Raw genomic sequence first — 26,334 nt, 5'->3', positions numbered from 1 at the left:
CTGGAGGAGGAGCCGTTGCCCAGGCAACAGCTGAGAGCATCCTTCACCCCTGAAAATGGTGAGCGGAGCTGCTGCCACAGCCCCACAGTACAGGGCACTGCTCAGGACCCCACAGCTCTCCTGTGTCCACAGGGTCCAGATGCACCCACTCCAGCTCTGGACACACACCAGAATCCCCTCACCTGCGTGCTGCTACCCCCATCAAGGACAGGGATGGGGATGAGACACCCCCCAAGTGCTGGAGCACCACTGGGCAGGTGGAAAAAGGCAGAGCCACTTCCCTGCCCTGCTCAGGGCTCGCCACGGCTCTGTTCACACCCCAGCTCTGCCCCAGAGCCACCCTGAACATGTGACAGGCACACGAACACGCTGGTGGCCACAGGACCTTGGTGCCAGGGTGCCATGACCCAGGCAGTGCCAGGAGGGCAGCACCAGCATCCTGCCTGGTGTGCTGGGAACAGCAGTGCCCAAGCAGTCCCATCCCCCTGCCTGCCTTCCTTCCTTCCTTCCTTCCACGGCTGCAGCAAATGCCTGGATTTTACCCCAAGATGCCCCCTCCGAGTGTGAGAACTCCTCCTCGGCCCGCTCCCATGGCAACTGTTCCCTGGTTACCCAGCCTCACTTGCTATTCTCATCCCGGTGCAGCTGCGTGCGGCCCCCCCGCGCTGCGCACGAGGCTGTCACCGCTGCCACCAGCCCCGGACCCCAAACCCACCCCGTGTCCCCCACCAGGCTGCCCCCTTTGACTGCCGCACCCTTGGTGATGGTTGTGACCCTCACTCCGTGTCACCAGGCACGGTCTCCCCTTGGAGGGGCTGTTCCTTGGGCTAAGGAGCAGCACTGCGCTCCCATTCATGGTGGCCCCCCTGAAGCAGTAATTCAGCATGACCAGAGGGCAGCAGGACTCTGTGCTGGCCCCACAGCACACCTGGCACAGCCCAGGAGGGGCTGTGCTGGGGATGGACATGTCCCAGAGGGGACCACAGCATCCCAACAGCACAAGGCCTCATGCCTGTCGTGCCCTGACACTGATTCAAAATATGCAGCAAAGACACTGAGGGTCTTCTGTGCGACTCAGGGCTCAGCCAGCATCAGCCTTTTTGCCCTGGAGAGCAACTCCAGCCCTTCCCTGCAGGACAGGAACCAGCAGAGCCCATGGCAGCCCAGGAACAAGGTCCCCATTCCCCTTCTTAGAGCCACCAACCCTGTATAGCCCAGAGCAGCCCCCCATGACATGAGAGCAATACAAGGCACAGCAGATCTTTACACATAACAAAAGGTTAAAAATTTAAATACTCTCCAACTTTAGTGCAAGGCAAGCAAATGATACCACAGGTCCAAGTAGGTGCTCAGCCCCCCTGGGGGGCCTGGCTCAGAATGAGCAGAGGCAGCAGCACACGCACGCACGTGTGCGCACACACACACACAGAAAAGGGACAAGTTATTGCTCAGGACACAGCTGGGACAAGTGTACACAAGAGGGGACAGGACAAGCTGAATGGAGAGCTGGGCTGATCCCCACGCTGCTCCCCACAGAGGGCTCCTGCCCGTGGGTGCAGGAGCTGTGCTGGCTGCCCAGAGCCCCTGGGGACACACACTAAGCTGGTCCCAGCCCACTCACTGTTGGGTCACAGCTTCACATGACCCCAGGAGGGACATTCCCTTTATCACAGCTTTGCTCCCTGAGAGCAGGGTTCTTTATGTGTCTGCTCCTCCACCACTGAGCTGGGCCTGGGGACGGCCACACCTCTGGAATGCACAGGTGCAGAGCTGGTGGAACTGCGCTGCCACCACCCTGCAGTGTGCCAGGATCAGACCAACCCTGTGGCCACAGCAGCAGCAGGTGCCCAGAGTGGCTGTGTCCAGCTCTGCCAGTGGTCTGGAGAGGGGCTCGGGATCAGCTCCCTGGAGCTGGCAGCACGTGTGAGACGAGGCAGGAGGCAGCAGGCTCCAGCAGACAGGGACACAAGGACAAGGCAGTGACACTCTGCTGCCAGGACACAATGGGGGACGCTTTGGCACAGCCCTTTCCTGTGCCTCGAGGCTGAGCAAGGGACTCCGCTGGAGCCAGGAAACCTCAGCACGGCCAGAAAGGTCCAGGAAAGATGATTTAGACACCTCAAGGCACAGAAGGCCTCTGTCCAGGACTCCCTGGAACAAAGCTGGGACAGTCACTCCTCCCATAGGAGGACATTTGTGCCTGTGACAGGGTGGGGGCAGTGCAGGCCCCCACCCATAGACTAAAAACCAACATGTGATATGTACAGACCGACATATATAAATATACATCCAACCTGCAGTGCCACTCGGGCACTGTGGAATGTGTCAGCAGAGCTGCTCCAGCCTGGCCTCGGCCCACGGTGGCACCACCCCTCCCTCCCTCCTCCCTGGGCCCGGGGCAGCAGCGGCAGCAGCACCAGCACCATCCCAAGGGGCAGATTTGGAAGCATCCGGGTTTGTCTCGGGGCTCGCCCGTGGTCAGAGGCGCCTCAACCCGAGTCGTGTGCGGCTGCCAGCCTTGGAATCATCCTCACAGTCTTCACATGCAGACGTATAAAACTGTAAACAAATCCACCTTGTGGGGCCACTGCGACCGTGTCCTTCAGGCTGGGCACTCGGGAGAGGCCGGGGGGTCCCGGGGGCTGGAGAATGAGCTGTGCTCTACAGCCGGGTGGGCTCTTCCTCGCTGTCGCTGCAGTTTCCACAACAGTCCTGAAGTCACAAGGGCAAGGGGAGGGAGGAGGGAGGGAGAGAGGAGCACAGCAAGCAGAGGGTGAGCACGGTCAAACAACCCAGCCTACAGCTGCCCTCTGGCAGGGACGGGCCAGGTTCCCTCCCAGCCTGTGTGCAGGAGGGTTACATGGAGGCAAGGGGCAGGAGGGGACCCCCAGACTGCAGAGAACAGTCCAGCTGCATCTGGAGGTTCAGCCCCCGGCAGGCAGGCTGGTGAGCACACAGCTGGCTAGCTCAGAAGCTGTGAGAAGCTGGGCTCCAGGGACTGCAGCCACCCAGCGACACAAGCTCAGTGCCAGCACAGACGCTCGGCCCCGCTCAGGGCTCAGCTGAAGCCCTTTTTGCTGAAATGGGAGTCTGAGCACGGGGCAATGCCAAACCCTTCACAGTTTCTCAACCCTTCTGTGTGTCCCGGACATCCGGAGAGGAGTGAAGGAAACTTCCCAGAGCCCCCTGGGAGCAGAACTCCCAGCAGTGCAGGGGCAGTGCAGGGGCAACTCTGGCTCAAGCTGAGGGCAAGGCCTCCCCCACAAAGGCAGCAAGAGCAGGGATGCTGGATTAGTGGCTCAGGGGGCAGTTAGAACAACAAGCAGGTTGTGCTCTGCCAGGGGAAGGGAATAGGCACTGAAGGATAACACTCCTCTTTCCCAGATCTTGCCATGTCCGTGGGCCACCGGGTATTTCCCTGAGCAGAGCAGCCAGGAGTGACTGCTCACCTCTGGAAAGAGAAAACACGTGGGAAATCACAGCTCAACCCCTTTTACAAAGAGCTGCCCATCCTCTGGCAGGTCCTGGCTGCCTGGGGAAGGGCTGGGTATCCCCAGAGCTGGCTCTGGCTAGGGCAGCCCACTGAACTGCAAAGCACAACTCGGAGCTTGCCAAGGAGCAGGAGTCAGCACCAGGTGGCTGAGTGGGGCCAGAGCCAACCATGCTGGAGTCCTACAGCTGCACACAGCTGCTGAGGCAGCAGCCCAGGCTTTGCCAGGCCTGGAAAGAAGGCAAAGGCTGTCCCAGGCAGAGGAAACAGGCAGACAAGCAAATCCACAGCAGCTGCAAGATGTTTCTGTTCTCCTCATCCCTCAAAAGAGCTGCTCTCTGCCTGGCTCAAGATCTGGCAGAAGTGCTCTGGGGAGCCCAGACAGCCCATTCCGAGAGCAAGGACTTGTTCAGGGATGGTATTATTCATGTCAGAAGGGAGATGATTAAATATTTTATAGTCTTCAGCATCCCTCTGCCTGGGTGATTCCAGCATGTTTAGCCAGCACACTCCTTTCCAGCCCCCTTGACTCCCCCAGCACAGGGAGTGCCAGCCAGACAAGGGCTCCTTGCACAGGTGCCCCTGAAAGCTCTGGGCTCTGGCCACCCAGCACTAGGGGAGACTGCTCACTGCCCTCTCGTGCCCACCTCCCTGCCAGCCCTGCCTGGCACAGGCAGCAGCAGGATCACTGTTGCTGGGAGACTGGCTGGGGAGGAAATGCTGGGCAAACCCTTACCTGTCTGCTGAACAAGCGCTGGAGTAACCCTTTTTTGGGCTGTGGAGAAGGCTGTCCTTTCCAGTCCAGGTCTGGGGGCACTGTGCCATCTGTGCTAAAGACATTCAGCTCCTTGAAACACTCTGTCTCGATCATCTGGAAGAGGGAAAAGAAGGCTGCAGCAACTGCCACGTGGAGCCCATCACTGAGGGCCCAGCAGAGCATGAGGGCAGTGGGGACAGCACAGGGACACTGCCCTCAGCCATGGTGGGCAGGAGCAAACACTCACCTCGTTCTGCCAAGGAATGGGAACACTCCCTGTAGCAAATTTCTGGTAAAAGTCGTTGTCTGTGGGCTCCAGCTCCACCCCTTTCACCGTGGAGAACTGCTCGATGTCCAGCACATCCTTGCAGTAGATGGCCTGGGGCTATGCAGCACAAAGATTGCTCTAATGCCAGGCTCCACCTTGATGCCACCACCTCCAACTGCTGCTCATGGCTAAGCCAAGGCCACCTCTCCCTGCAGCCCAGAGCTTGCTGACCCCTGTTCTGCCAGGTGCAGGGAAGGGGATGGGCCCCATCTCCCCATGCCAGGGCTCCCTCCTCCCTTGACAAGGTCAGGAACAGATGGGCACTTACATCTGGCTTGAAGGGAGGGTCCAGCATGCCAGCTTCCAGCCTCCTGAAGTTGAGGTGCTTGAAGAGAGGATGTTCCTTCACCTCCTTGGCCCCAGCTCCTCGGCACCCCAGGCGCTCCAAGGGGTCCTTGCACAGGAGCTGTGACACAAAGGAAATCATTGTCCAGGATGAAGGGTGCTCTGTGCAGGAGCAGCCCTGAGTTCCTGCAGTGTGCTCTAGAGAGAGCACAGGCCTGCCAGGCAAGGAATGAAGGCACTCTGAATCCTCCTGTGCTGCTTTATCAGAACCAAAGGAAGCTGCTGCAGGGAGAAGCCCCAGTGTCTTGCTGCTGCATGCACAGAAGTGGTGGGAGTGAAGGGACAGGGCTGCACAGCCACACCATGGTGCTGAGAGGGAAGGGACAGGGCTGCATGGTGCAGAAGGAAGGGACAGGGCTGCACAGCCACACCATGGTGCAGAGAGGGAAGGGACAGGGCTGCACAGCCACACATACCATGGTGCAGAGGGAGCGGGCGCTGGGCGAGAACTTCTCCGAGTACTCCTCCTGCACCTCCTTCACCAGGCGCTCCACCTCCTCCCTCTTGATCTTCTTCTTGCGCTGCTGGAAGGGGGACTGGCCCTCGATCATCTCGTACACCAGGCAGCCCAGAGCCCACCAGTCCGGGCTGAACGTGTAGCGCTCGTTCTTCACCACCTCCGGAGCTGCGGGGAGCAGGGTGAGGGATGGGTGAGGGATGGGTGAGGGATGGGTGAGGGATGGGTGAGGGACGGATGAGGGCAGGCAGAGCACAGCTTTGGAACCACTCTTTGCTTAAAGCAGGGTCACTTACCCATGTAGCCAACTGTCCCCACCCGGCCCTTGATTGTTTGGCCCTCTGGCACATGCACAGCCAGTCCCAGGTCTGAGATACGGATGTGCCCTGCACAGAGGAGGGGACAAGTTAACAGGAGAAAGTCATGGGGCAGTGTTTCAAGCTGCCAAAAACACAGGGTAACCCTGGTTCAAGCAGAGTAAGAAAACCTCAGGCTTACAGCTCCTCTTGCCCCTGCACTCACCATGGTCATCCAGTAATATGTTCTCTGGCTTCAGGTCCCTAGGACGGAAGGGACTTGGTTAGCAAGAAGCCTGTTATCAAAGCAAAGGACACAAGCAACAGCCACATCTCAACAAGTCACAGATAAGCAACTTTAGGATGCAATGCCCCTGCCTCAGGCACACAGATAACCTTCCCCTCACCCTCTGTCCCAGAGCTGACCCTGCAAGCTCTCCCCTCCTGGGCAGAGAGTGGAACACAACCTTCAACCCTCTGCACTGAGCCTGAGGATGGTTCCCTCTCTGCAGGTGCAGAACTCAGTGTGGAGCAGAGGCTTCTCTGCTTATCCTGCCCCAGGGCAAGGAAGGACCAGAAGGGACTTCCTGGCCACTGTTTAGCCATGCTATCCTAACACTGCATCACGCCCCTGTGAGTACAGTCAATCCACTTGTTTTCCCTCCTCCCCAGCTCCTGAGCACGTTGGGGCAGCCTACCCTCCTTTGTTCTAGTGTCAATACTGCCCAGGGAGCTCAGTGCCTGCCCTGAGCCATTCACAGCATGATCACATCCTGTTCTTGGCGATCATTTACCAGCACAAGGAAGCCAAGCTAAGGTCTCCCTTTCTCCCACAAGATCAGCTTTCTGTTCCCAATTCCTCTCACTCAGCTCTGTGCTGCTTTCAAGCCTGAGGTTATTTTGTTGACCCAGCTGGGCTGGTGAGAGCAGCAGGAGCCCTCTTGCTGCTGCAGGCCCTACAAGCTCTCCCAGCAGGGCCCAGGCAGCACACACCTGTACACAATCCTCTCCTGGTGCAAGTCCTCCAGGCCACAGCAGATCTCAGCAGCATAGAAAGCTGCCCTGGGCTCCTCGAAACCAGCCTCTCCCATGTGGTAGATATGGAACTTGAGGTCCCCTCCATTCATGAGGGTCAGCACTAGGCAGAGAGCATCTTTAGTTTCATATGCATAGGCTAAGCTCACCTGCAATTCAGGGCAGAAAGGCTGTTAGAAGGCACAGCTGGAACAGGGAGGTGCCCACACTGCCACGGACACTTTGCCACCCAAGCAGGCACTCACAGGCTCAGGGCTGGGCCTTTGCCAGCAGAGGAGGAACTGTGCAAACCCAGGGAGGACATGGCAGCACCCAGCAGTCCCAGCACACCCCCAGCCTTCCTCAGGTAGGACACTTTCCCCAAGCCAAAGCTGCTTTTCCCCATGGGCAGGCAGCATCTGATGAACCCTCTGCAAAGGGAGGCTCAGCTTTCCACACCTCAGGGCACCAAGGCAGAGTTCCCAATCACACAGCTCAGGGCTGGGCTTCTCCCCAGACCACTGTCTAGAGACATTCTCACTGTTTACTTGTGCCCCAAAAGTCACAAAGGTGACTGTAACCCAGATGGGTGTTTGGGGCTGACTCTGGGGGCATTCACAGCACGTTGTGGAGGCAGTAAAGGTCCTGCCACACCCCAGCCTTGTGAGAGATGTGCAGCCACCAGGACCCTGCACCATGGGCAGAGCGTGCTCCTGCCTCTCCACAGCAGGTGAGGAGCACAGAGGTGCCAGGCTGGCTGGTTGGAGGAAGAATCCAGCATTGCAGCAAAGTGAGAGCAATTCCTATGTACTTACTACAAACCTACTGTTCACTTTTTCCAGGATCTGTTTTTCGTTCAGGGCCATGGCTTCTCCCTTCCTCTTTTTGATCCTTTTCTTCTCCAGTTTCTTGCAGGCATACATCTTCCCTGTGGCACGCACCTGGCAGGCACACACCTGGAGGGAGGACAAGGCTCAGCACCCTCCCCTTTCCAGAGGTTCTGCTCTCAGGAAGGCAAAGAAGCCCATTGTCAAAGCAAAGGCACAGGTAACAGTGACAGCTCCAGATGTTACAGAGAAGCAAGAGCCAGCTCTAATGCCTCAAACACCTTTAGCAGCAGCATGGCTGGTGCACAGGAAGGCAGAAGGCCACTCCATAAACAGAAGGAAGCCTGGCAGGAAGTTTTCAGGAGTGCAGTTTGCCCTGTTGAGACACAGGGAACTGACCTGACTGCCCAGCTAGCAGCAGGCACCACAGGGCTCATGCTACCAACCCCACCCAGCACCTCCCACACCTCCAGCAGCTGGACAGAGGTGAGCTCTGTCCTCTCAGAGAGAGCTGTCAGGCCACACAAAGCCCAAAACACAGCTCAGCACAGGTCACACAAGGCCCAAAAGCCAGCCCAGCACAGAGCCCCACAGCCAGCAGCACCTGCCTCCAGGTGCTGGAGCAGCTGGTGGCACCCTGCTGGCCAGCCCAGATGTGCCTCTGGAGCAGGCAATGGGGCTGCCTGGTGCCCTGAGTGCAGAGGAAGCAGTGGTTACTCACCTCCCCAAAACCGCCCTTACCCAGCACGCGGTACTGGCGGAAAGTGTTTTTGGTCACTGGCTGCCTGTGAGGGAAAGGAAACCAGAGTGAGATGTGGCAGTGAGAGGGCTCCATGCCCTGGCCTGACAGACTGTGGCTCACCCCAAAGCCCTGCCCAACCCAGCCTTGCCTCCCCATGAGGCTGGGGCTGCTGCTGGTGCCAGTAAAGGCCAGGCTGGTTCCTGCTGGGGCCCAGCATGGGAAGGAGCCCCAGGGAGCCCTCAGGGAGGCTGTGAGAGGAGGGTGCACGTTCCCCAGAGTGAGGGGAGCGTTACCTTTCCAGCCATTTCCACTGCAGGAAGCGGTTGAAGTACAAGCTGTCGAGGTAGTCGGCAAAGGGAGCCACGCTCAGGTAGTCGTGGATAAGCCTAGGAGAGAGCAGAGCCAGCGTGGTTCCTGAGAGCTGGTCACAGCCCTGGAAACAGCCAGCAGCCCCAGGAAAGAGGAGGTGAACAGCCCCAAAAGACTCTGCCATCCCTCACCCAGCCTGGTGCAGAATCACCCACACAGCCCCGCTCCACGCTGAGCCTGGTGTAAAGGGAGGTGCGTTGGAGGTACCACTGTGACAAATGCAGCACCCTGGGACCCGGCTGGCACTGCTAATTGTGGCCTCTTGGCATCAGCCAGGGCTGCAGGACAAAGGGGGACAATGGGACCCTGCAATTGCCCCTCTGCTCACAGGGCAAACGTGCACACAGGCTGTAATCAGCTGCCAGCAACATTCAGCAGCAGGCGCTGAGCTGTTCACTATCAGTGAATATCCAGCACAAAAGGCCACAGGGGATCCTGCTCCAACGAGCTAACTGCCTTGGAGAGCTGTGCCAGGGCTGCCCAGCGGAGTGAGGAGCCTTAGACACAGTGTCTAGACTGGGAGCACGCATCAAGGAGAGCGGATGGGCTCTCCCCTTTCAGAGCCTGCCAAGAGCAGGCAGGGCCCAGCCCGGAGGCTCTGCATTCAGACACGGCACTGGTTACCACACACCGAGCTAACGCTCCCCAGAAGACTGCAGCAAACGTGTTGCCACAGCCCTGCTCTCAGTGAGGCAACAACTCCAGCTACTGTGCAGGGAGGGGTGAGCTGCAAGCCTGGCTTGCCCAAGAGCTTCCGCTTCACACCCGGAGCCGGGACCTCGGCCACTGCCTCTGTGATGGGAACAGAGGTGACCTTAGAGCCCTGCAGAACAGCCAGAGTGACCCAACCACAACAGCCACTGCTGCACAGGCAGGACAGGACAGCTGGCTCACACTGCAGCTATGGGCTCAGCTCGGCAGGAGCCTACAAGATCCTGGCACAACACTGGGAATAGCATTGGTACAGGGTCTTCCCAAATGGCAGCTCCAGCTGGGAGGACTGACAGAGGTTTCTGCAGCAGCTCGTGGCTCCCAGAGCACAAGATATCCTTGTGCTCACTTTCCTGGAGCTGGCTGCAAACTGCTGGCCCAAAACTCCCCAGGCCCCAGCCTCAGCAGCAGCTCTCACTCTCCCAGAGGAAGGGACCAGGGGCACAAGGTGAGTCAGCTGCAGATCATCCCCGTGCCGTGTGTGACCTGCAGGCACAGCCCAGCCCTCCAACTTACTTAGTGCATTCCTTGAAGAGCTCCTTGGAAGGTTCCTGCTCCAGCCTCTCACAACAGGCATCCACTAGTTGTGAGGGAACTTCAGGCACGTGGTCCTCACTCTGGGGACAAAGGGATGGAGTCAGACACAGGGAGCAGAGCACAAGGGTCCTGCTTAAGGGTCAGTGGGCAAAGCAGTGTGGCAGCTTGTGAGGTGGTGGGGTGGCTCAGCATGTTGGCTGTGGCAGGATATGGGCAATGTCAGCTGTTGGCTTTCCAACTGTTCTACCCTTGCAGGCAGCAAACACAACCCTCTTACTCACGTTTGGCTTCAAGTACTTTTCAATCAGGTGCTGCCCACATTCCTTCCTCTTCTCATCTGGAGCCACTTCGTACCCTGCCTGGAGAGAGCAGTGTGAGGGGCAGTTCCAGCCTTGCTACTGGGCAACAGCTGTGGAGCAGCAACGCCCTTTGCCCAAAGTTTCCCATGCTTTCCTTGAAAACCAGATCTCTAGCAAACATCTCTCAAAGCAAAGGCAAAGCCCTATCTGGGCTCTGAAAATCCTACTGCCCAGGAGTACCCAGCCAACCCGTTCATGCCCAGGGTGTCAGGAACATCCCTGCCTCCCCCAGTGAAGCCTGATGGGCTCTGCTCTTACCACAGCATCCAGGAACTTGACGCAGCGCGCGAGCTCGGGGCGCGTCTCGCAGAACTGCCGGAACAGCATGTGCCCGATGGGCTGCTTCTCGCACAGGCTCTGGTAGTCCCGCTCTGCAAACGAGGACAAGGTCACCCCAACAAACCCCAAAGGAGCAACCCCAGCCCAGGCAGCACTGGGGACTCCTCAGCTGGGCTGCTGACAGGTGCCACCAGCCTGAGACTCCCAGGAGAGTGAAGCGCACCCAGTGGGACACTGCTGAGGTTTTATGTTCCCCTATGGAAGATGCTCTTCCCTGGAAGAGGATTGACCTGCTGCTCTGCTCAGCCTGAACCTCTTGTTCCTACCAAAGGACCTCCATATCAGCTGCTTGCCTAAAGGCTCTCTCCTCTCTCCACAGAGATCAACCAACTACTCCAGACACACAACCTTCCTGGGAACATGAGGAACACAACAAGCTTATCTCAAGGCAAATCTTCCAAGCCAAGAGTTGTTCTGATGACTCCTTCAAACCACTTGTGTTCCCAAAGGCCCTGCTGGAAGCAGCAGCATCAAAATGGGAGGCACCATTCCCACAGATGCCTTGCTGATGTGCACACAGCAGTCAGAACTCCCCTCTCCATGGGACAGCCACTTGCTTGTACATCAACTCTTGTGGATTCCTCCTACCCCTCTCTGAACTCTGGCAGCCCACGCACAAACGCCTTTGACTATCCAGAGCACTTCCAGTTCTCTGCTTTCTTCCACCCCTTCCACTCAGGAGACGTCTGATCCCAGGCCAGAACTCATTTCTGTGACAGCCACTGCCACCAGGGCTGCCTGCAGAGCAGATGTGCAGCCACCCAGGGGATCCCAGCGCTGGGTACTCCCAGCCCTCCCCTCTCTGTGCAGCAGTTTCTCCCGAGGAAGCTGCAGCTTGCTGAGGGTGCAGGAGAGTGCAGAGCCAGGCAGGCTGTGCTGGGGGAGGAGGTGGCCTCACCAGCTCCACAGCACCAGCCGGTTTCCTTGTGTCTGCAGGGGAAGGAGTTCCCTTCAGCTGGGGAGGACCAGAATCTGCTGTCGGCGAGATCAGAAGCTTTCAGCTGCCCTGGTCGCTGCCCAGGCTCACACGAGGTTACTCCCTGTGGTCAGGGCACAAAAAGCTTAATTCTGCAATGGGCAACCAGCCCACCGTGCCCACAGTCCTGCCAAGACTCTGGAATAGGAGAGAAACGCCTTTCCAGACACTATGAGGTGGAAAGAAAGACACCCCAGCCAAAGAGTGCCCAAGCACAAGGAACAGGGTCATCTCTACCATGGGAAAACCAAGAGAAACTGCTGCCACCTGGGTCAGAGCACTTCTCACGTGCCTCTCCGAGGGGAAGTGAGACACTGGTGGTGACAGCCACTGGCTGAGAGGGACTTGCTTCCCAAATCTTCACAAGGTCACTGTCCCAGATAGCAGGACAGCACACACAGACCACCAGCACTCAGCGCTGGCAAACGGGTGAAGTTCAGTGCTGGAAAACACCATGACAGCCACAGGAAGGGTGGCTGCAGGCACAGGGTGGACAAAAGCACAGGGAAAGTTCTGCTGAGAGCACTGCAAGTCAAAGAAGGGATTTGGATGGTCAAGATGGGAGCTGCAAGGAGAGCCCAAGCCCGAGCCCTGTTCAGAACTGAGACCTTGCTCCAGAGAGGCAGCAAATCCAAGGCTGGAGTCACCACACAGTCACTCTGGCTGTGAAGCCAGCTCCAAGAGATGGTGCACAGGCTATGTGGCAGAGGGAGGTGGGGACAGCCTGCACTGGGCTGCTGTGAACTTGAGGGTTACAGTGTGGATGAGTGAGGTTGAGGTTCTCCAAGCACCACAGTTCCATGGGGCCCAAAGGACTGCCAGGACTGGAAAACCTGGGCAGGGCAGAACTGGGAATTTGAGCTGCAGAAACCTCTCAAACCCATTGGTTTCAGTGGCACTGGCTCTGAAACAAGGCCAGTGCTGTGCCACCCTCCAGCTGGCAGCTGAATCCAGATTGAAAACTTAAACAAGCTCTCCTCTTCCCAGGAAGCAAAGCACTTGCACCCTCTGTGCCCCAAAACAATTTCACATGATCTCAGGACCAAGCCTGCTCCACAAACAACATTAAAACCATGAAGAGTACAAAGTACAGAATGAAAATGACAGGCCAAGCCCTGCTCAACGCCAGTTCCCATCCACTCCACACAGCAAGAACCCATGTTTACTGCTTCAATGTTAGAAGCTGAGGTCTGTGGAGCTGAGCTGAATCCAGCCAGGGAGAATAGAGAATGTTAGCAGGACCTTTGTTATTTTTGCAAAGGCACCCCAGAGTGACACTCCAAAACCCCGCAGCATGGAGCAGGTCTGTTTGACACAGAAGGTGATGCTCCCCTAGTGAAGCTCATCACAGCCTTGCAGGTGTGTGGCTACATCATCAGCCACTTACCTAACCATTATTTCCTCCCTAAACTCTGCACTCCAAGTAATCCTGGGGAGGATTTGCCCTGTTGTACGTCCCTGACACTCAGCTTGGGGTGCACGCCTCCCACCCAGCCCTGCATCTCACCCAGGCTCTGCCGAAGGTCCTCGCAGAGGCTGATGTGGGGGAACTGCAGCATCTGGCGCCATTTCTTGCTCTTGCCTTTCCGGTTTCCTCCACCACCTGCAGGGCACACAAAATCAATACCATGAGTCAGGAAGCAAAGGTGTCTGGCTGCACCCTAGCCTTGCCTCCAAGTCCAGGCAAGGAAAACAAGACTCACGTGGTGACACCATCTCCTGGTGGGACCAAAGGGTTGGAGCCTCGGTTGGAAATGGACAGACCAACCTCTGGCTGCTGAACAAATCCCAAACAAGAACTTGAAGACCTTCCATGATGGGAGAATCCCACCAGTGTCCACAGGCACAGCAGTTCCTGGCTCCCAGGCCTGTCCCCAGCACCTCTGCATAGCCAATCACCCCTCCAGGCCATGCCTTGCTTGGTGTGAAACTCTTCGTGCTGCAGTAATGCCACCTACTCATTCCAGACTGATTGCCTACTCCAGGGAGGGGCTCTCACATGGAGGACATGAAGCTGGGAGACAGGAATTCCTGCTCTAATCCTGCCTCCACAGACAACTCGCTACATTGCCTGGGGCTCATTGCTTCAGTTTCCCACCTCTGAAGTGGGGACACTCCCACCTTTCTCCAGAGATAAGCCACATCAGAAAATCCAGATCCAAGAACCAGGTATTACCTCAGCTTCAGCTGCTGGAGTTAATGCCCAGTGGTGGGAAAGCTTCTAGATAGACTGAAAAAAATTTACATCATAGCAAGCACTCAGTACCGATTGCTGGGATCAGCCAACCTCCAGGGATTGCTCTCCCAGTGCCAACACACACAATTTCCCACCTCCGTTTGGAAATTCATTAAATCACCCTGCCAAAGTGGTCGGGCCAAGAGTTGGGCTCAAGGCCCGGCCTTCTGAAATCACACGAGGGTTGAACATAATTTATCAGCTCTTGAGAAACACCCTCATAACACTTTCCTCCACTGCAGATGCAGTTCAGCCCCAAACCCTACACACAGTACGGAGAACCAGGTGGGATGGGGCCATCCAGGTCATTCCCAGGTGGTTCCAGCCCCAGGTCTGAGCCCCTGGCACGCCGTGGGTCCCTGCACTGCATCTGCCCCGCAGCAGCAGCAGCAGCAGCAGCAGCTGGGCCGCACGATTGTACAAACTCAGGAAGGAAGTGACTCAAGGGTGAGCAGGGCTGGAAGAAACCAGCGGCGCAGACACCTTCGTGTCAGCCACAATGCGGCGGATGGGGGCAGCGAAACCAGGGCAGGGGAGGACAGGCCATCCTCACCCCAAGAGAGCTCAAGGAAAGGCAGAGCAAAGCCCCACGGCACCCGGAGGTTGCATTTCCTTGAGTTGTTTGCTTTGAACGGAGGTTCCAGCGCCCTCCCAGCACTGCAGAGGGGAGCTGGGCTCCTGCACAGCCACCTCCAGCACCACTGGCCTGGGGATGGGGCATGGGATGGGCTGCCTTCATCCAGAGCTCAGCAGGAGCTTCAGCTTCAGGGCTGGGTGGTGGATGAGAGCTGGTCTGTTGTCCCTCTGTCAAGGCAAGGAGGACAGGGATCCTTCAATTCCCTGGGCCACACCAAACACAGGCCATGGTCGTGCCGTGGTTGGTTGTCAGCAGCCCCACAGCACATTCCAGCTCAGCTCTGCACTCCCACACCAACCTAGGAAGCTCCAAAAAGGCTGGGCTGGAGCTAAGAACCCAGCCCTGTTGGTTCTGGCCTGCAAAGCAGCTCTGTCCTGTCACAGGAGCTGTCTGAGCTTACCCCAGTGGCCACCACGGACAGGCAGCAGGGACACCTGTGGCTCTCACAGCCCCAGAACCACCTGGCACAGGGTGACACTGGGCTGTTCCTGCCTGCAGACTGCAAACAGGAGCAGCCACCGGCCAGCACCTCGTGCTGCATCAGTGCCAAAACTCCATTCCCCAAGGGCACCACAGGAGCCGGTCTCTCTCTGGGTCACTCCGTGTGAGGCTGGGCCCCGTGCCTGGAGGTCACAAACCCTGCTGCTTCTTGAACCAAACCCTGCCCTGGTTTTGAACCAAACCTCGCCATGATGAACCTGAACGTCACGGTCCACCACGGTCACTGTGCCAGGAGTACTTACACTTAGCCTGGTTCTAAAGCAGCTTGGAAATGCTTCTGCCCGTGGAAATTTAATTTCGTTGCTTTTTGCTCCCACAAATCTAATCTCCAAAGCGCTCTAACTGGATTTCAGCGGCTCTCTCAGGCTCCAGCATGGCTCGGTCTGGCCAACAGCACCCCACGGGGCAGGGGGGACCGTGTTTCCCCAGCACAAATGGGATTTAATGAACTCATCGATGCCCGGCCGGAGCGGATCTTCTGTGCAAAGGACCAGGTTCCTGTGTGAGACATCCCATCCCCTCCTGGGGCTGCTCCCCTGCATCTTCAGGACATCCCAAAGGGGGGCTGGAATTCAGCGTGGCCCGGAGCAGCGGGAGCGCTGGGGGCCGGCACAGAGCCCCGGGAGCCCCAGAGATGGGGCCGGGACAGAGCTCCGGGAACCCCGGGAGCCCCGCAATGGGGCCGGGGCTGCTGTGAAAGCGGCGGACGGGACGGGACGGGCGGGGTTCCCCGCCGCAGTTTCGGGATCGGCCCGTGTGTGGGAAGCAGCATTTACCGGATTGAAATTAACTTGTTTTTCCTCCTACAGCACCCAAAGCTGCCCGTCCGCTGTGCCGGGGGAGTTGGAGCAGCCCCGGAGCGGGCACGGAGGGACGCGGATGGGGCGATCTGCACCGGGGAGGCGGCGAGGCCGCCCGGGACGGAGCGCAGCACCCCCGGAGCGAGCACAGCACCGGACGGGCGAGCCGAACGCCTGTGCCCAGCCCGCGCCGCCACCTCCCCGCTCCCCGCCAAGGCCGCGATGCCCCGGGAGGGACCGCCCCGGCCGAGCCCCGGGGCGGCACCACCGGGGCCCGCAGCCCGGGCCTGCCGCCCCGCCAGCTCCGGTGCCCGGCGCCGCTCACCTTCGCGGGCCTTGAGCAGGACGGTGTTGGCGACGATGTTCTCCAGCTCCATGGGCCCGCGGGCGCCGCCGCCTCCCGCCGGCTCCGCTCCCCGCGCTCGGCCCGCGCCCGCCGCCCCCCGCCGCCGCCGCCGCGCCCCGCCCCCGGCGCCCCGCCCGGCCAATGCCTGCCCTCGCTCCTCCCGCGCCGCGCTCCCATTGGTCCGCCCCTTCAGGAAGCCCCGCCCCCTCCGCAGCACCACCGCCCTCCAGTAGGTCCCGCGAGGTGCGGCGGGCGGGGCGGGGCTAGAATAGTGACGTCATCCGGCGGCCACAGACGGAGGGCTGCCGGGACGAGGGGACGGGCGCTGATTGGAGAGTGAGATGTCACTCAGGGCGCGCCGCGAACGGATTGGGAGAGAGTCAAGGACGCCCACACGGGAAGCTCCGCCTCTCACGTCATCTGATTGGGCGTGGAGCTGCTACTCAGCCGCAAGACGAGTCGTGATAGGTCAGTCTATGGGGGTGGGGCCGATTTGTTTAATATAAATGAGCGTCGGGGATCAGTGGAAGCCGAGAGGGTTTCCCGGACTTTGTGGGAGGTCCCGGTCCCTCAGGCGGGGCTGTTTCCGCGGTGTCTGTCCTGTTCCAACCAGTGACATGTTTAGGGGAGCCTCCCCACCTTCGCAGCCTCAATAAAGCCCGAGCAGTCTCGCGTGTTTCCCGGTGTCTCGGTCCATCCCAGTCACGGGATGTGCTCCGGTGCAGCGCCCCGTTTCCGCGGTCACCGCTGCCCTGGAGGTTTGGGTGTTCTCATCCCCCAGCGCAGCTGACCCATGTGCTGTTCTGGTGTTTGAACTCCCACCAGGTTCTTTACACCAATTATTCTCTCTGAAAGCCATTTTTTAAAACTTATACCAAAATTAGCAGCAGCGTTACCCTGTCTGAAGAAAAGCTGTGCTATGGGAACCTCTTCCCACCTGATTCCCCGCACACCTGGTTTCCCTGCAGAGCTGGCCTGTACTCGAGCATCCCTCGATGACCTGTCACTCACCTGCCCATCTCCCTGCCTGTCCTAAACACAAAACCCCTCCTTAATCTTCTTACACCAAGTGGTGTCTGCCCTGCTTTGTGCTGCTCCGGGCTTTGGGGTGAGGACATCACCTCTGCCTTCCCATGGCTTCTGTCCCTTGCTCCAGCCCACGGGAGATATCTCAGGCTGCCCCAGGTGTGAGGCTGGTGCTGGCCAGGGCAGGGAGGAGATGATGGGCATGTCCCTCCCCTGGTGTCTGTCAGCGGCAGCCTGGGCCCACGGCAGGAGAGGTTTTGGGTTCATGTCCCCAGGCTGTAGCGAGGATGATAATAACACAAATTACTCCAAGCACTCACTGTCCCTGCAGTCAGTACTGCTGTGCCCTTCAGCATTCACTGGAAATCAGATGTCACATCTTCAGGGTATGAATCTGCAGCGATTAGGAGGAGGAGGATGCTTTGCCCTGCCACACCTTGGGGGTAATCTCTCTGTCACTGCCTAGAGGGATGAGCTCATGGTGTGAGAGCTCCTCTTTTAGAGCTGCTTTCCTTCCAAAGCATGTTTATTTTGAACTTAAAATGAGATTACTGTTTCCATCCATTTCCAGCATTAACCCTTGGGTTGCTATTTTCTGTTTCCTCCCACCTGGCATTCTGCAGCACCGTTCCCATCACTGACAAGGCCCATGGACAGTGGGAGGCTGCTGGAGCAGCACCAGTGTCCAGAGGATCCTGATGTCCCCAACAGATCCAGCAGCAGCTCAGGTGTGGAGCTGCCACTCTGCTTTTCAGCTCTGTGGAGGGGAGCTATGTGCTCATGCCCAGGAGGATGGGCACCAGGGTGTGTGGCCAGGGCACTGTGGGTGCTGCCACAGGGCTGGTGCCCCTGGGAGAACTGACCCAGCCGTGTCCCCACTAGTTGCCCTCGTCTGGGTATTTTTAGCAGCAAAATGTTGTTTGGTTGTGAGAAGGAGGAGGGCGGCTGCGGGAGGGGAAGCTGGGTGGCTGTGATAGGGGAGCTCCTTCTGTGGGCAGTGCCTGAGCAGCTCCAGCCACCGGGGCCAGACCCCTCTGAGGGTCAGCACTGGGACCCATCCCATCCCATCCCATCCCATCCCATCCCATCCCATCCCATCCCATCCCATCCCATCCCATCCCATCCCATCCCATCCCATCCCATCCCGCCCTCCCCCAGAGCCCAGCTGAGCTGCACCCACCCTGACAGGGGCTGGAGGGCTGGCAGGGGCCAGTGTTCCTTGAGCTCCAGCTCCCAGGCGCCAGCAGCTGTTTTTAGCCCAGAGAAAGTCCAATGTTTTGAGATTTTCTATTTTGAGCAGCAAAGCTGAAGAAGTGGAGCAGCCCCTGACCTCCGGGTGTCTGTGCAGAGCGAGGCAGGCGGCCAGGCAGGGTGGGTGTGGGGCGCTTTCTGCCCCCCAAGGGGGATGTGGTTGTCCCTGGGTCTTCCCCCCACAGCTGCCTCTGTGGCCATTTGCACGTCGGGCTGTGCTGGAGCCTGTTCCCATGCGATCCCATCTCTGACACTCTCCCGAGGGAGAACAGCCTTTCTGGCTCTGGGATGTCAGTCCTGCTTTCCCTCCTGCAGCAAGATCCCACAACAGTCCCCGAGCAGGATGTGGGCTGTTCCACGCCAGACCTGCAACCCTTGTACCCCACTGTGGGTACGTGTGTGCCCTCACAGAGCCCCCATGACATAGCACAGCTGTCCCAGAGGGGACAGCGAGGCACAGGGCTCGGACTGGGTTCTGTGGTGGCACAGCCAGCTCAGCCCAGCGCTGATGACGCTGACACGGGGAAGTTCTGTCTCCTCACAGCAGCTGTGGAGTCCATCCCCTACACAAGAGAGTGCTGGGGACACAGACATTTATCTGAGAGTGGGGAGGGCTCACTCAGCAAGTTGTCACCACCACTGCTGCAAGACATATGTGTGGGGGGATGTGAGTGACAAAAGATGCTGGTGGTCAGTGCTGCTTTCTGGGCTCCCTGCAGGCAGACACCAGCCCCAGGCACAGGACTTGGTCCCGTTTTATTCAATCCTGCAGTTCCAGAAGCACCTCGAGCTGCACACTGGCACTGCCATCCAGGGTCTGTGGTGTGGCTGGGCGCTGTGAATGCTGAGCAGGGCTGGGGGCCACGTCCCCAGTGTCCCAGCGGGTCCCTAGGAGCGGTGCCGGTGCGGGACGGCCAGTAGCCGGCGGAAGGCAGCTCGGAAGTCCCGGTTGAAGAGGGTGTAGATGAGGGGGTTGACGCTGCTGTTGCAATAGCCGATCCAGAAGAAGAAGTTGAAGAGGGGCTTGGAGACACGGCAGCCCTGCCCACAGAGAGCCCCCAGGCTGTAGGTGAAGAAGAAGGGGAACCAGCACAGCACGAAGGCGCCCATCACCACAGCCAGCACCACAGTGAAGCGCCGCTCCCTCGCCCTCACCAGCCGCCGGCGGCACAGCAGCACGCTCTGGTGCTGGCTCCGACGGCGCCATCTCAGCATCCCCACACCCGACACCTTTCCATCACCGCTGGCAGGGCACGGGGAGCGGGCAGCGAGCAGGGCGGCCGTGCGCCCGGCGGTCAGGCGGTAGATGCGGCAGTACACGGCCACCATGACGAGGCAGGGCACGAAGAAGGAGGCGGCGCAGGAGGCCAGCACGTACCAGGTCTCCTGGCTCAGCTGGCACTCCCGCCCGGCCGGCCGCGGCCGCAGGAGCGGTGGCAGTGCCACCAGGGCCGCCGCCGCCCACACTGCCCCAATCATGGCCCTCACCCGCCGCGGGTTCCGGCGCAGGTTGAGCCGCGCCGCCCGTGTCACGGCCCAGTAGCGGTCGAGGCTGATGGCGCAGAGGTGCCCGATGGACGCCGTGCACAGCAGCACGTCCAGCGCCAGGTACAGGCTGCACCACAGCCCGCCAAAGTACCAGTAGCCCATCACCTCGTTGGCCAGCGAGAAGGGCAGCACGAGGACGGCCACCAGGATGTCTGCCGAGGCCAGGGACACGAGGAAGAGGTTCTGCGGGGCCTGCAGGGCCCGGCTGGTGGAGATGGCCACCACCACCAGAGCGTTGCCCAGCAGCGTGGCCAGCAGGACGGCCAGGGCTGCCAGCAAGATGAGCCCCGTGGCTGCGGGCGAGTGTGGGGCACTGCCGGCGCCGCTGCCGTTACCGGAGGTGTTGGGAAGGGCGCTGCCCGGCTCCATGCTGGCCCGGCCCCTCACGCAGATGAAGCCCCATGGGGCTTTCCCCCACCCTGCTCACCGGTCCCGAGCGGCTGCGGGCGCAGTCCCAGCATCGCTGAGTCCCCGGGGGTTCTCCTGGCTGCCACCACTCCTGCACTGACCCGGTCTGGTGGCGAGGTCGTCCTGGCCCGGTGGTTGCCCGGCTGGGCATGCAGGACAGGCGGGGAGCACCGAGAGGCTCCCACGGCAGCGCTGCTGGCTCTGCTGGTCCAAGTCCGGAGGAGGGCGGGCGGGAAGGAGGGAGGGAGGGAAGGGTGGGCCGATATCACTGGCAGGAAACCAAACATCTGTGGGCAGTGGGAGAAGCTGTTATTGCCATTTAAAGGGCTCCCTTCAGGGTCACCACGGCAGGAGGCCTCCAGCCACGTGTGCCAGGGTGCCCAGTGGTGCAAGGGCACTGCAACCCTACCATCCTGAATCATCATCCTGCTGATCCCAGCTCAGCAGCACCAAGCAGCCCAGGACCTTGCTTGGCTGTCCCGTGCTCTGCCTCGATCACTGATATGCTGCTGTGGCACACATTGGGCGCTTTGGACCCTGCCAGCTCAGCCCTTTGGGGACAAGGTGAGGGGAAGAGGATGCTGCTTGTGACAGCTCAGTACAGGTGGCTACAGAGCTCAAGGTTTAGCTGTGGCATCATCACCATGTTCCCCACAGAATGAGTGTTTGGTGTGTCCCCAGCACGAGCTGGGCTGAGCAGTGATGGTGTGTGGGGCATCTGTGACAGCAGGCTTTGCAGAGGGAGGACCCAAAGAGACACACACAGGGGTATCAGCGCTCCCCCTTTATTAGACACAGCTGAGCAGGGACAGGGGACACCAGGGGCCGCAGGAGCAGCAGCCCGGGTGAGCACTGCCAGCTAGAGCCGTGTGGCACCGTGCGGGAGCGGGCGAGGGGAGCCCACCCGCGTGCTGGGGCTGGGCATCTCCTCGGGGTAGGAGAGGGCAGGGTTGTCCAGCCCCAGCCTGGCCTTGTCCCGGGGAGCGCCCTCGGGCTCCTCCCAGCCCTCGGGGCTGCGGCAGCGGTCGGTGCAGCACAGCGTGGCCTGGGTGATGACACGGTCCAGCGGCTGCAGCGAGTGCATCCAGGCCGGGAGGAAGTCCCAGGTCTGCAGCCACTTGGGCAGGCGCCCGGGGCTGTGCGCCTGCAGCACGTTCACCAGCCCCACGAAGAAGAGGAGGGCGAGGAAGGGCGCGCCCACCCCCACCAGCGCCCGCCAGCCCGCCATGGAGATGCCGAAGATGAGGGAGGGCAGCAGGAGGAAGCAGATGATGAGGTAGAGCACGGCAAACCAGCGGTACTTGGCCGTGCGCTCGCCCAGCGCCTTGGCCATGCGGATGGGCAGGCGGGTGAAGGGCAGCGGGTACCACAGCAGGATGCCCGAGATGTTGAAGAAGAAATGGCACAGAGCAATCTGCAAGGATGGCATTCCCATCAGGCCAGGCATGTGGGCATCCCCAGCCCCTGCCCTGCCCCTACCCATCCAGCCCAGCCACGGCCCCGGACTGACTGTACCTGGAAGGAGCTGGCCAGCTTGTCCCCAGGGCTGGCCAGGGCAGCCAGGATGGCAGTGGTGGTGGTGCCAATGTTTGAGCCCAGGGTCAATGGGTAGGCACGCTCAATGCTGATCACCCCCAGGCCTGTGGAAGAGGCACCCTGTCACTCCTGGCAGTGCCATCCCCATGCCCTCCCAAGGAGGCACAGCTCCTTTTGTCCCTCTGAGTGCTTTAGCACCCACAGGCCAGGGGATGGCACATGGCAGGGGATGAGGAGTGGCTGGGACTCACCGATCAGGGGTGTGATGGCCGAGGTGAAGACAGAGCTGCTCTGCACCACGAAGGTCATCCCAGCGCCCACCACCATGGCGAAGTACCCGGTGAGCCAGCTGAGCGGGTGTGGCAGGTCTGCCAGGGCATGGACACAAACAGGGACATGGCCATGGCCACATCAGGGCTGGGGGCCGGGGGCAGCCAGGGGCAGGTCTGAGGATGGCAGGTGGAGATGGGCATGGGTGACCCATGGGTGACATGTGGTCCCCATCCTACTCACCAGTGTTGATGACCTTCTGGATGGCTTTGGCCACCTGCCCCTTGAGCAGGGAGTTGAGGAGTTTGACCAGGAGGATGAGGCAGGTGCAGAGCACGACAAGGGACCCGGCCAGCAGCACCAGCCCCACGGCCAGGTCGGGCAGTGGTGTGTCGGTGAAGAGGTGCTCACCTGCCCCACAGCACGGCTGGACAAGGGGCTGGGGCTGGCCCGGCCCCGCTCACAGCCTGCCCCCGCAGACAGCCCCACACCTGGACCCCAGTGCAACATCTCCCAGCCCTCTCCAATACTTCTCCATCACACATACAACCCCCAGCCCCACTTGCACCTCCCCAGCCCCATGCCCTGTGCCCCAGCCCTGCCCAAGCCCTCCACACCCACTCACACTTTTTCCTGGTGACGTTGTGAAGGACCTCCATGCCCTTAGTGCTGCAGTGCCCAGGGGATGAGCAGTTTGGGGGGGGCCCAACCCCCACAGAGGCCATCTGCAGGGAGAAGGTGGGCTACAGCTAGCTCCAGTGCCTTCCAGCCCTTGCCCACCACCCATCCTCTGTGGCCCCAGCAGGGCCACAGGCCCCTCACCTGTGGGGTTGCAGGGCCACACCAGACGCGGATGAGGCTCCGGTTGCGCAGGCTCTCGTCCCCTGTCGCAATGCCCGTGATCACAGACTTGTCCAGCTGCAACAATACACGTGTTGGAGAGGCCACCTGGGGACTAACAGCACCCACAGGCTGGGGACATCTTCACCGGCATGGGGACACCACTGCCAGCCTGGGGACACTGGGATGCAACCACCACCAAAGGGACACCAGTGCTGGGGACATCACCGCCAGCCTGGGGCATACATAACAGCTGAGGAGACCTGGATGATGAGCTTGGTGAAGGGCTCTGTGATGATCTTCAGCAGGTCGGGGGCATCTTTCCCGCTGCGGATGTTGAAGGTGGCCACAACCAGGCGGGTGACGTGGTGCAGGTACCCACTGACCACCTCCAGCGGCAGCAGCACCAGCACTGACAGCCAGTTGAAGCAGTCGTGCACCGTGGCACCAGCGAAGGCCCTGCGCAGCATGAAGGAGCCCGTGGGTGTGAGGTGGTCCTGAGGAGCAGCCCCCAGCCCCAGCAGTGTCCTCTGAGCCATGCAGCTCTCACCGTTCGAACTCGCTGCGGTCGCCAGCCTGCATGAGGGCCACGATGGTGTTGGTGACCGAGGTGCCGATGTTGGAGCCCATGATGATGGGGATGGCAGAGCGCACCTCCAGCACTGCGGACAGACAGACAGACCTGCTAGCCTTGCATGGTCCGGCTCAGGGTGACCCAATCCAGCCATCCTCTCCCTCGGCCTCAGGTCCCCAGCAGCCTCGTGGGCACACTCACACCCTGAGGAGACCATGCTGACGATGATGGAGGTGGAGGTGGAGGAGCTCTGCACCAGCACGGTCACCAAGATGCCCACCACCAGCCCAGCCACTGGATTGGAGAGGATGGCGTTGTCCTTGAAGATGTCCCCCGCCACCTTACCTGTAAGGGAATGTGAGTGCAGGCTGCTGGCTCTGCCAGTGCCACCAGGTTCCCGGGCATCCCTGCCACCCTACTACCTCCAGCCAGCTGGAAGGCAGAGCTGAGCACGTCCAGAGAGCACACGAAGAGGTACAGGAACCCAAACATCAGGGGCACCTTTAGAAGGGAGACACAGAAGGACTGGACCCTGGCCCAGCACCCGAGCTCTGTGCAAGACAAGAGAGAGTGTTAAACTCCTGCTGTGGCATGGCTCCTACAGCCTTGTGCCACTCTCATGGCTCCTGGCAGCCCAGGGCTCATGTACCCAGCTATGCCACCTGGCCCAGGGTCTCCTCCATCTCCTCCCACCCTGCGGTGCCTTGTGCCAGCTGCCCCATTGTCCCTCAGCTCTTCCCACATCCCCCCAGGACACTGAGGGTCTCCATCAGCACTCCCCTCCCAGCCTGGCACCCCACAGTCCTGGCACCCCAGGTGCCTCTGTCAGATCTCTGGGGTGTTCCCCAGCCCAGGTGCTGTGAGACCCCCACGCCCCTGGGGTCTCACCTGGCCTCTGCAGCTCGTCCAAGCCCAGGCAGTGCCCCTGCCAGGGGAGCGCGTCCAGCTCGAAGCGCTCGCGGCCCTCGCGCAGGCGCCCGGGGGAGCCGGGGCAAGGGAAGCCGTGCTCAGGGCAGGGCACGGCGCTGACCGTGAAGGGGCAGCCGTGGGCACCCGGCAGCCGGTGCAGGGCTGGGGAGAGACAGCAGCTGTGTTACAGCACAGTTACCTCCCTGCAGAGCAGGGCCCAGCACTGCCTGGGCCAGCGCCTGGCCAGAAGCACAGCTGAGGAAGAGGAGGAGGAGGAAGAGGAGGAGGGCTGGGGGCACCTACCTTGGGGGCTGGGGCAGTAGGCAAACTGTGGCCCGTGCACAACCCTTCCTCCCCGCACCGGGCAGCGCCCGGGCAGGACGGGGCTCTCGGTCCGGTAGGGCAGCATGGCTCCTGCTGAGGCCGAGCAGAGGTGGCTGCGTGTCACCACAGCTGTGCTGCACCAGCTGCCACGTCCCCCCAGATCCCTGCAGCGCTGGCACCGCTGAGGAGCACCATGCCATCATCTGTTGGGCCGCCAGCTGCTGCTGTGCCACCCCAAGGGCAGGCAGGGCAGGCAGGGCAGGCAGGAAGGGGACTCCTCCTGCCCAGGGCCCAGCTCACCTGGGGCTGGCCGGGCACTCAGGGCAGTGCCACTTCCACATGCCACATCCACACGTCCCTCCAGCAAAGTGGCCTGTGGGGCACCACGGCCCTTTATACACAGGCCAAGAGCAAAGTCTAAGGAGCCCCGTGTCGCCCCTCGCCTCCGCTGGCTGCTCACCTCCTCCCCAGAAATTCCTGCAGTTAATGGGTAACCCCCACCACATCCTGGTCAGCCAGGGCAGGATGGGGCACGTGCCCCCGGGGTACCGGGCACTCTTGGGGTCGGGGTGAGCTCAGCTGCTGTGGGGATGAGCAGAGCCGGGCACTGCTGGGGCCCAGAGCCTGGGAGGTGATGCTGGAGGAGCCTCAGATTTTCATCATTTGGTGCCAGGTGGTTCATCCACTGCACGAGAGGAGGAGGAGGAGAAGAGCTTGGTGCTGGTGCTGCTGGGGTGTCACAAACCAGAGGTGAGGCCATGTTCACCTCAGTGCCACCACAGCATCAGCCATGAGGGATCAGCTCTGCCCAGGGCACAATGGCCTCACTCCCAGGGCGTTGGAGATGGCTGATGCCAGCACCACTGTGATTGATCTCCGTGTTCTGCCACTGGTGGTGATGGTGGCACACAGCTGGGCTCAGTGTGGGGCAGCCAGCAGTGCTGAGGGCTGTGTGGGACAGAGCCTTCATCCCCCTGGCACCACATCTTCCCTGGCACCACATCTCCCAGAGTGTGCAGTGGGTGAGCAGGAGAGGAGCGAGGCCAGCGCTGCCGTCACCACCTCCTCAGCCCTGTTTATCATTACCTGCTGCTTACACACCTCCAGCCAAGTTTCCATCCACCCACAGGACACACAGCAAGCTCATGTCCACAGGGGACAGACAGTGGCCAAAGGCTCCTCCAGCCCTGTGCCCGTGGGAGTGGGCACAAAGGGGTGCTCAGTTCCCACATCCCCATTTCCCCAGGATGAAGCACTGCCAGAACTCATTACCATGATAAGCCAGGTGCAAATGAAAGGAAAGATCCCTTGGGTACTGCAGGGCACTCAGGGACAGCCTGGGGACACCTGTGCCACTGCTGGAGCATCACTGAGCCACCTGCACTGCGTCACAGGCTGATGGAGCTGGATGCCCGGGAGGTGGCACAGCAGGGGACGTGTCCTGCCTCCGCAGGGCCTGGGGACCCTTCTGCCCGGGGGTGCAGCCGGTGTGCCGGGGGCTGGTGTCCCTGGTGTCCGCACTTGCCCCGTGCCCAGGGGCTCTTGGCCAGCTGCCCCCACAATCATTAACCCAGTGAGGCC

General features: G+C 60.5%; 3 protein-coding genes across 5 annotated transcripts; all 3 read right to left on the bottom strand.

The window, feature by feature from the left end:
* Positions 1–1,281: 1,281 nt before the first annotated feature.
* On the bottom strand, positions 1,282–16,147 carry GRK6 (G protein-coupled receptor kinase 6). Of its 2 annotated transcripts, none has more exons than XM_064724953.1 (16): positions 16,047–16,147; positions 13,055–13,150; positions 10,491–10,603; positions 10,155–10,232; positions 9,853–9,953; positions 8,550–8,642; positions 8,236–8,299; positions 7,503–7,643; positions 6,667–6,857; positions 5,900–5,937; positions 5,674–5,763; positions 5,337–5,545; positions 4,844–4,981; positions 4,495–4,632; positions 4,227–4,361; positions 1,282–3,451 (listed from the first exon to the last, which is right to left on the bottom strand). In XM_064724953.1, the coding sequence occupies exons 1-16, from the start codon at positions 16,096–16,098 to the stop codon at positions 3,446–3,448; spliced, it is 1,683 nt and encodes a 560-aa protein (XP_064581023.1). In that variant the 5' UTR covers positions 16,099–16,147; the 3' UTR covers positions 1,282–3,445. The 2 variants fall into 2 exon arrangements, with proteins under 2 accessions (XP_064581023.1, XP_064581022.1); XM_064724952.1 differs by having other exon boundaries at positions 1,282–2,712.
* A 2,157-nt stretch (positions 16,148–18,304) lies between these two features.
* On the bottom strand, positions 18,305–20,489 carry LOC135453642 (alpha-2Db adrenergic receptor-like). The gene has a single exon (XM_064724896.1). It carries the CDS (start codon positions 20,259–20,261, stop codon positions 19,233–19,235), a length of 1,029 nt encoding a protein of 342 aa, XP_064580966.1. The 5' UTR covers positions 20,262–20,489; the 3' UTR covers positions 18,305–19,232.
* A 588-nt stretch (positions 20,490–21,077) lies between these two features.
* Positions 21,078–25,091, bottom strand: SLC34A1 (solute carrier family 34 member 1). Of its 2 annotated transcripts, none has more exons than XM_064724875.1 (13): positions 25,054–25,091; positions 24,733–24,846; positions 24,409–24,591; positions 23,943–24,071; positions 23,722–23,865; positions 23,497–23,608; positions 23,210–23,405; positions 22,929–23,024; positions 22,732–22,849; positions 22,350–22,517; positions 22,088–22,204; positions 21,816–21,940; positions 21,078–21,714 (listed from the first exon to the last, which is right to left on the bottom strand). In XM_064724875.1, exons 2-13 carry the CDS (start codon positions 24,836–24,838, stop codon positions 21,160–21,162), a joined length of 2,049 nt encoding a protein of 682 aa, XP_064580945.1. In that variant the 5' UTR covers positions 24,839–24,846; positions 25,054–25,091; the 3' UTR covers positions 21,078–21,159. The 2 variants fall into 2 exon arrangements, with proteins under 2 accessions (XP_064580945.1, XP_064580946.1); XM_064724876.1 differs by having other exon boundaries at positions 22,732–22,831.
* Positions 25,092–26,334: the final 1,243 nt, after the last annotated feature.

The sequence above is a fragment of the Zonotrichia leucophrys genome, chromosome 13 (genome assembly GCF_028769735.1).
Source record: "Zonotrichia leucophrys gambelii isolate GWCS_2022_RI chromosome 13, RI_Zleu_2.0, whole genome shotgun sequence".
NCBI classification, from domain to species: domain Eukaryota; kingdom Metazoa; phylum Chordata; class Aves; order Passeriformes; family Passerellidae; genus Zonotrichia; species Zonotrichia leucophrys.
This window is presented reverse-complemented; position numbering and strand designations above follow the sequence as displayed.

Coding starts and splice junctions, on each gene's coding strand:
- LOC135453642 (XM_064724896.1), bottom strand. CDS start 20,261: ATGGAGCCGGGCAGCGCCCTTCCCAACACCTCCGGTAACGGCAGCGGC.
- GRK6 (XM_064724952.1), bottom strand. CDS start 16,098: ATGGAGCTGGAGAACATCGTCGCCAACACCGTCCTGCTCAAGGCCCGC. Junction 8,300..8,549: donor CAGTGGAAATGGCTGGAAAG/GTAACGCTCCCC, acceptor TTTCCCTCACAG/GCAGCCAGTGACCAAAAACA. Junction 7,644..8,235: donor GTAAGGGCGGTTTTGGGGAG/GTGAGTAACCAC, acceptor TCCTCCCTCCAG/GTGTGTGCCTGCCAGGTGCG.
- SLC34A1 (XM_064724875.1), bottom strand. CDS start 24,838: ATGCTGCCCTACCGGACCGAGAGCCCCGTCCTGCCCGGGCGCTGCCCG. Junction 23,866..23,942: donor TGCCTTCCAGCTGGCTGGAG/GTAGTAGGGTGG, acceptor ATTCCCTTACAG/GTAAGGTGGCGGGGGACATC. Junction 22,205..22,349: donor CCAGAAGGTCATCAACACTG/GTGAGTAGGATG, acceptor ATGCCCTGGCAG/ACCTGCCACACCCGCTCAGC.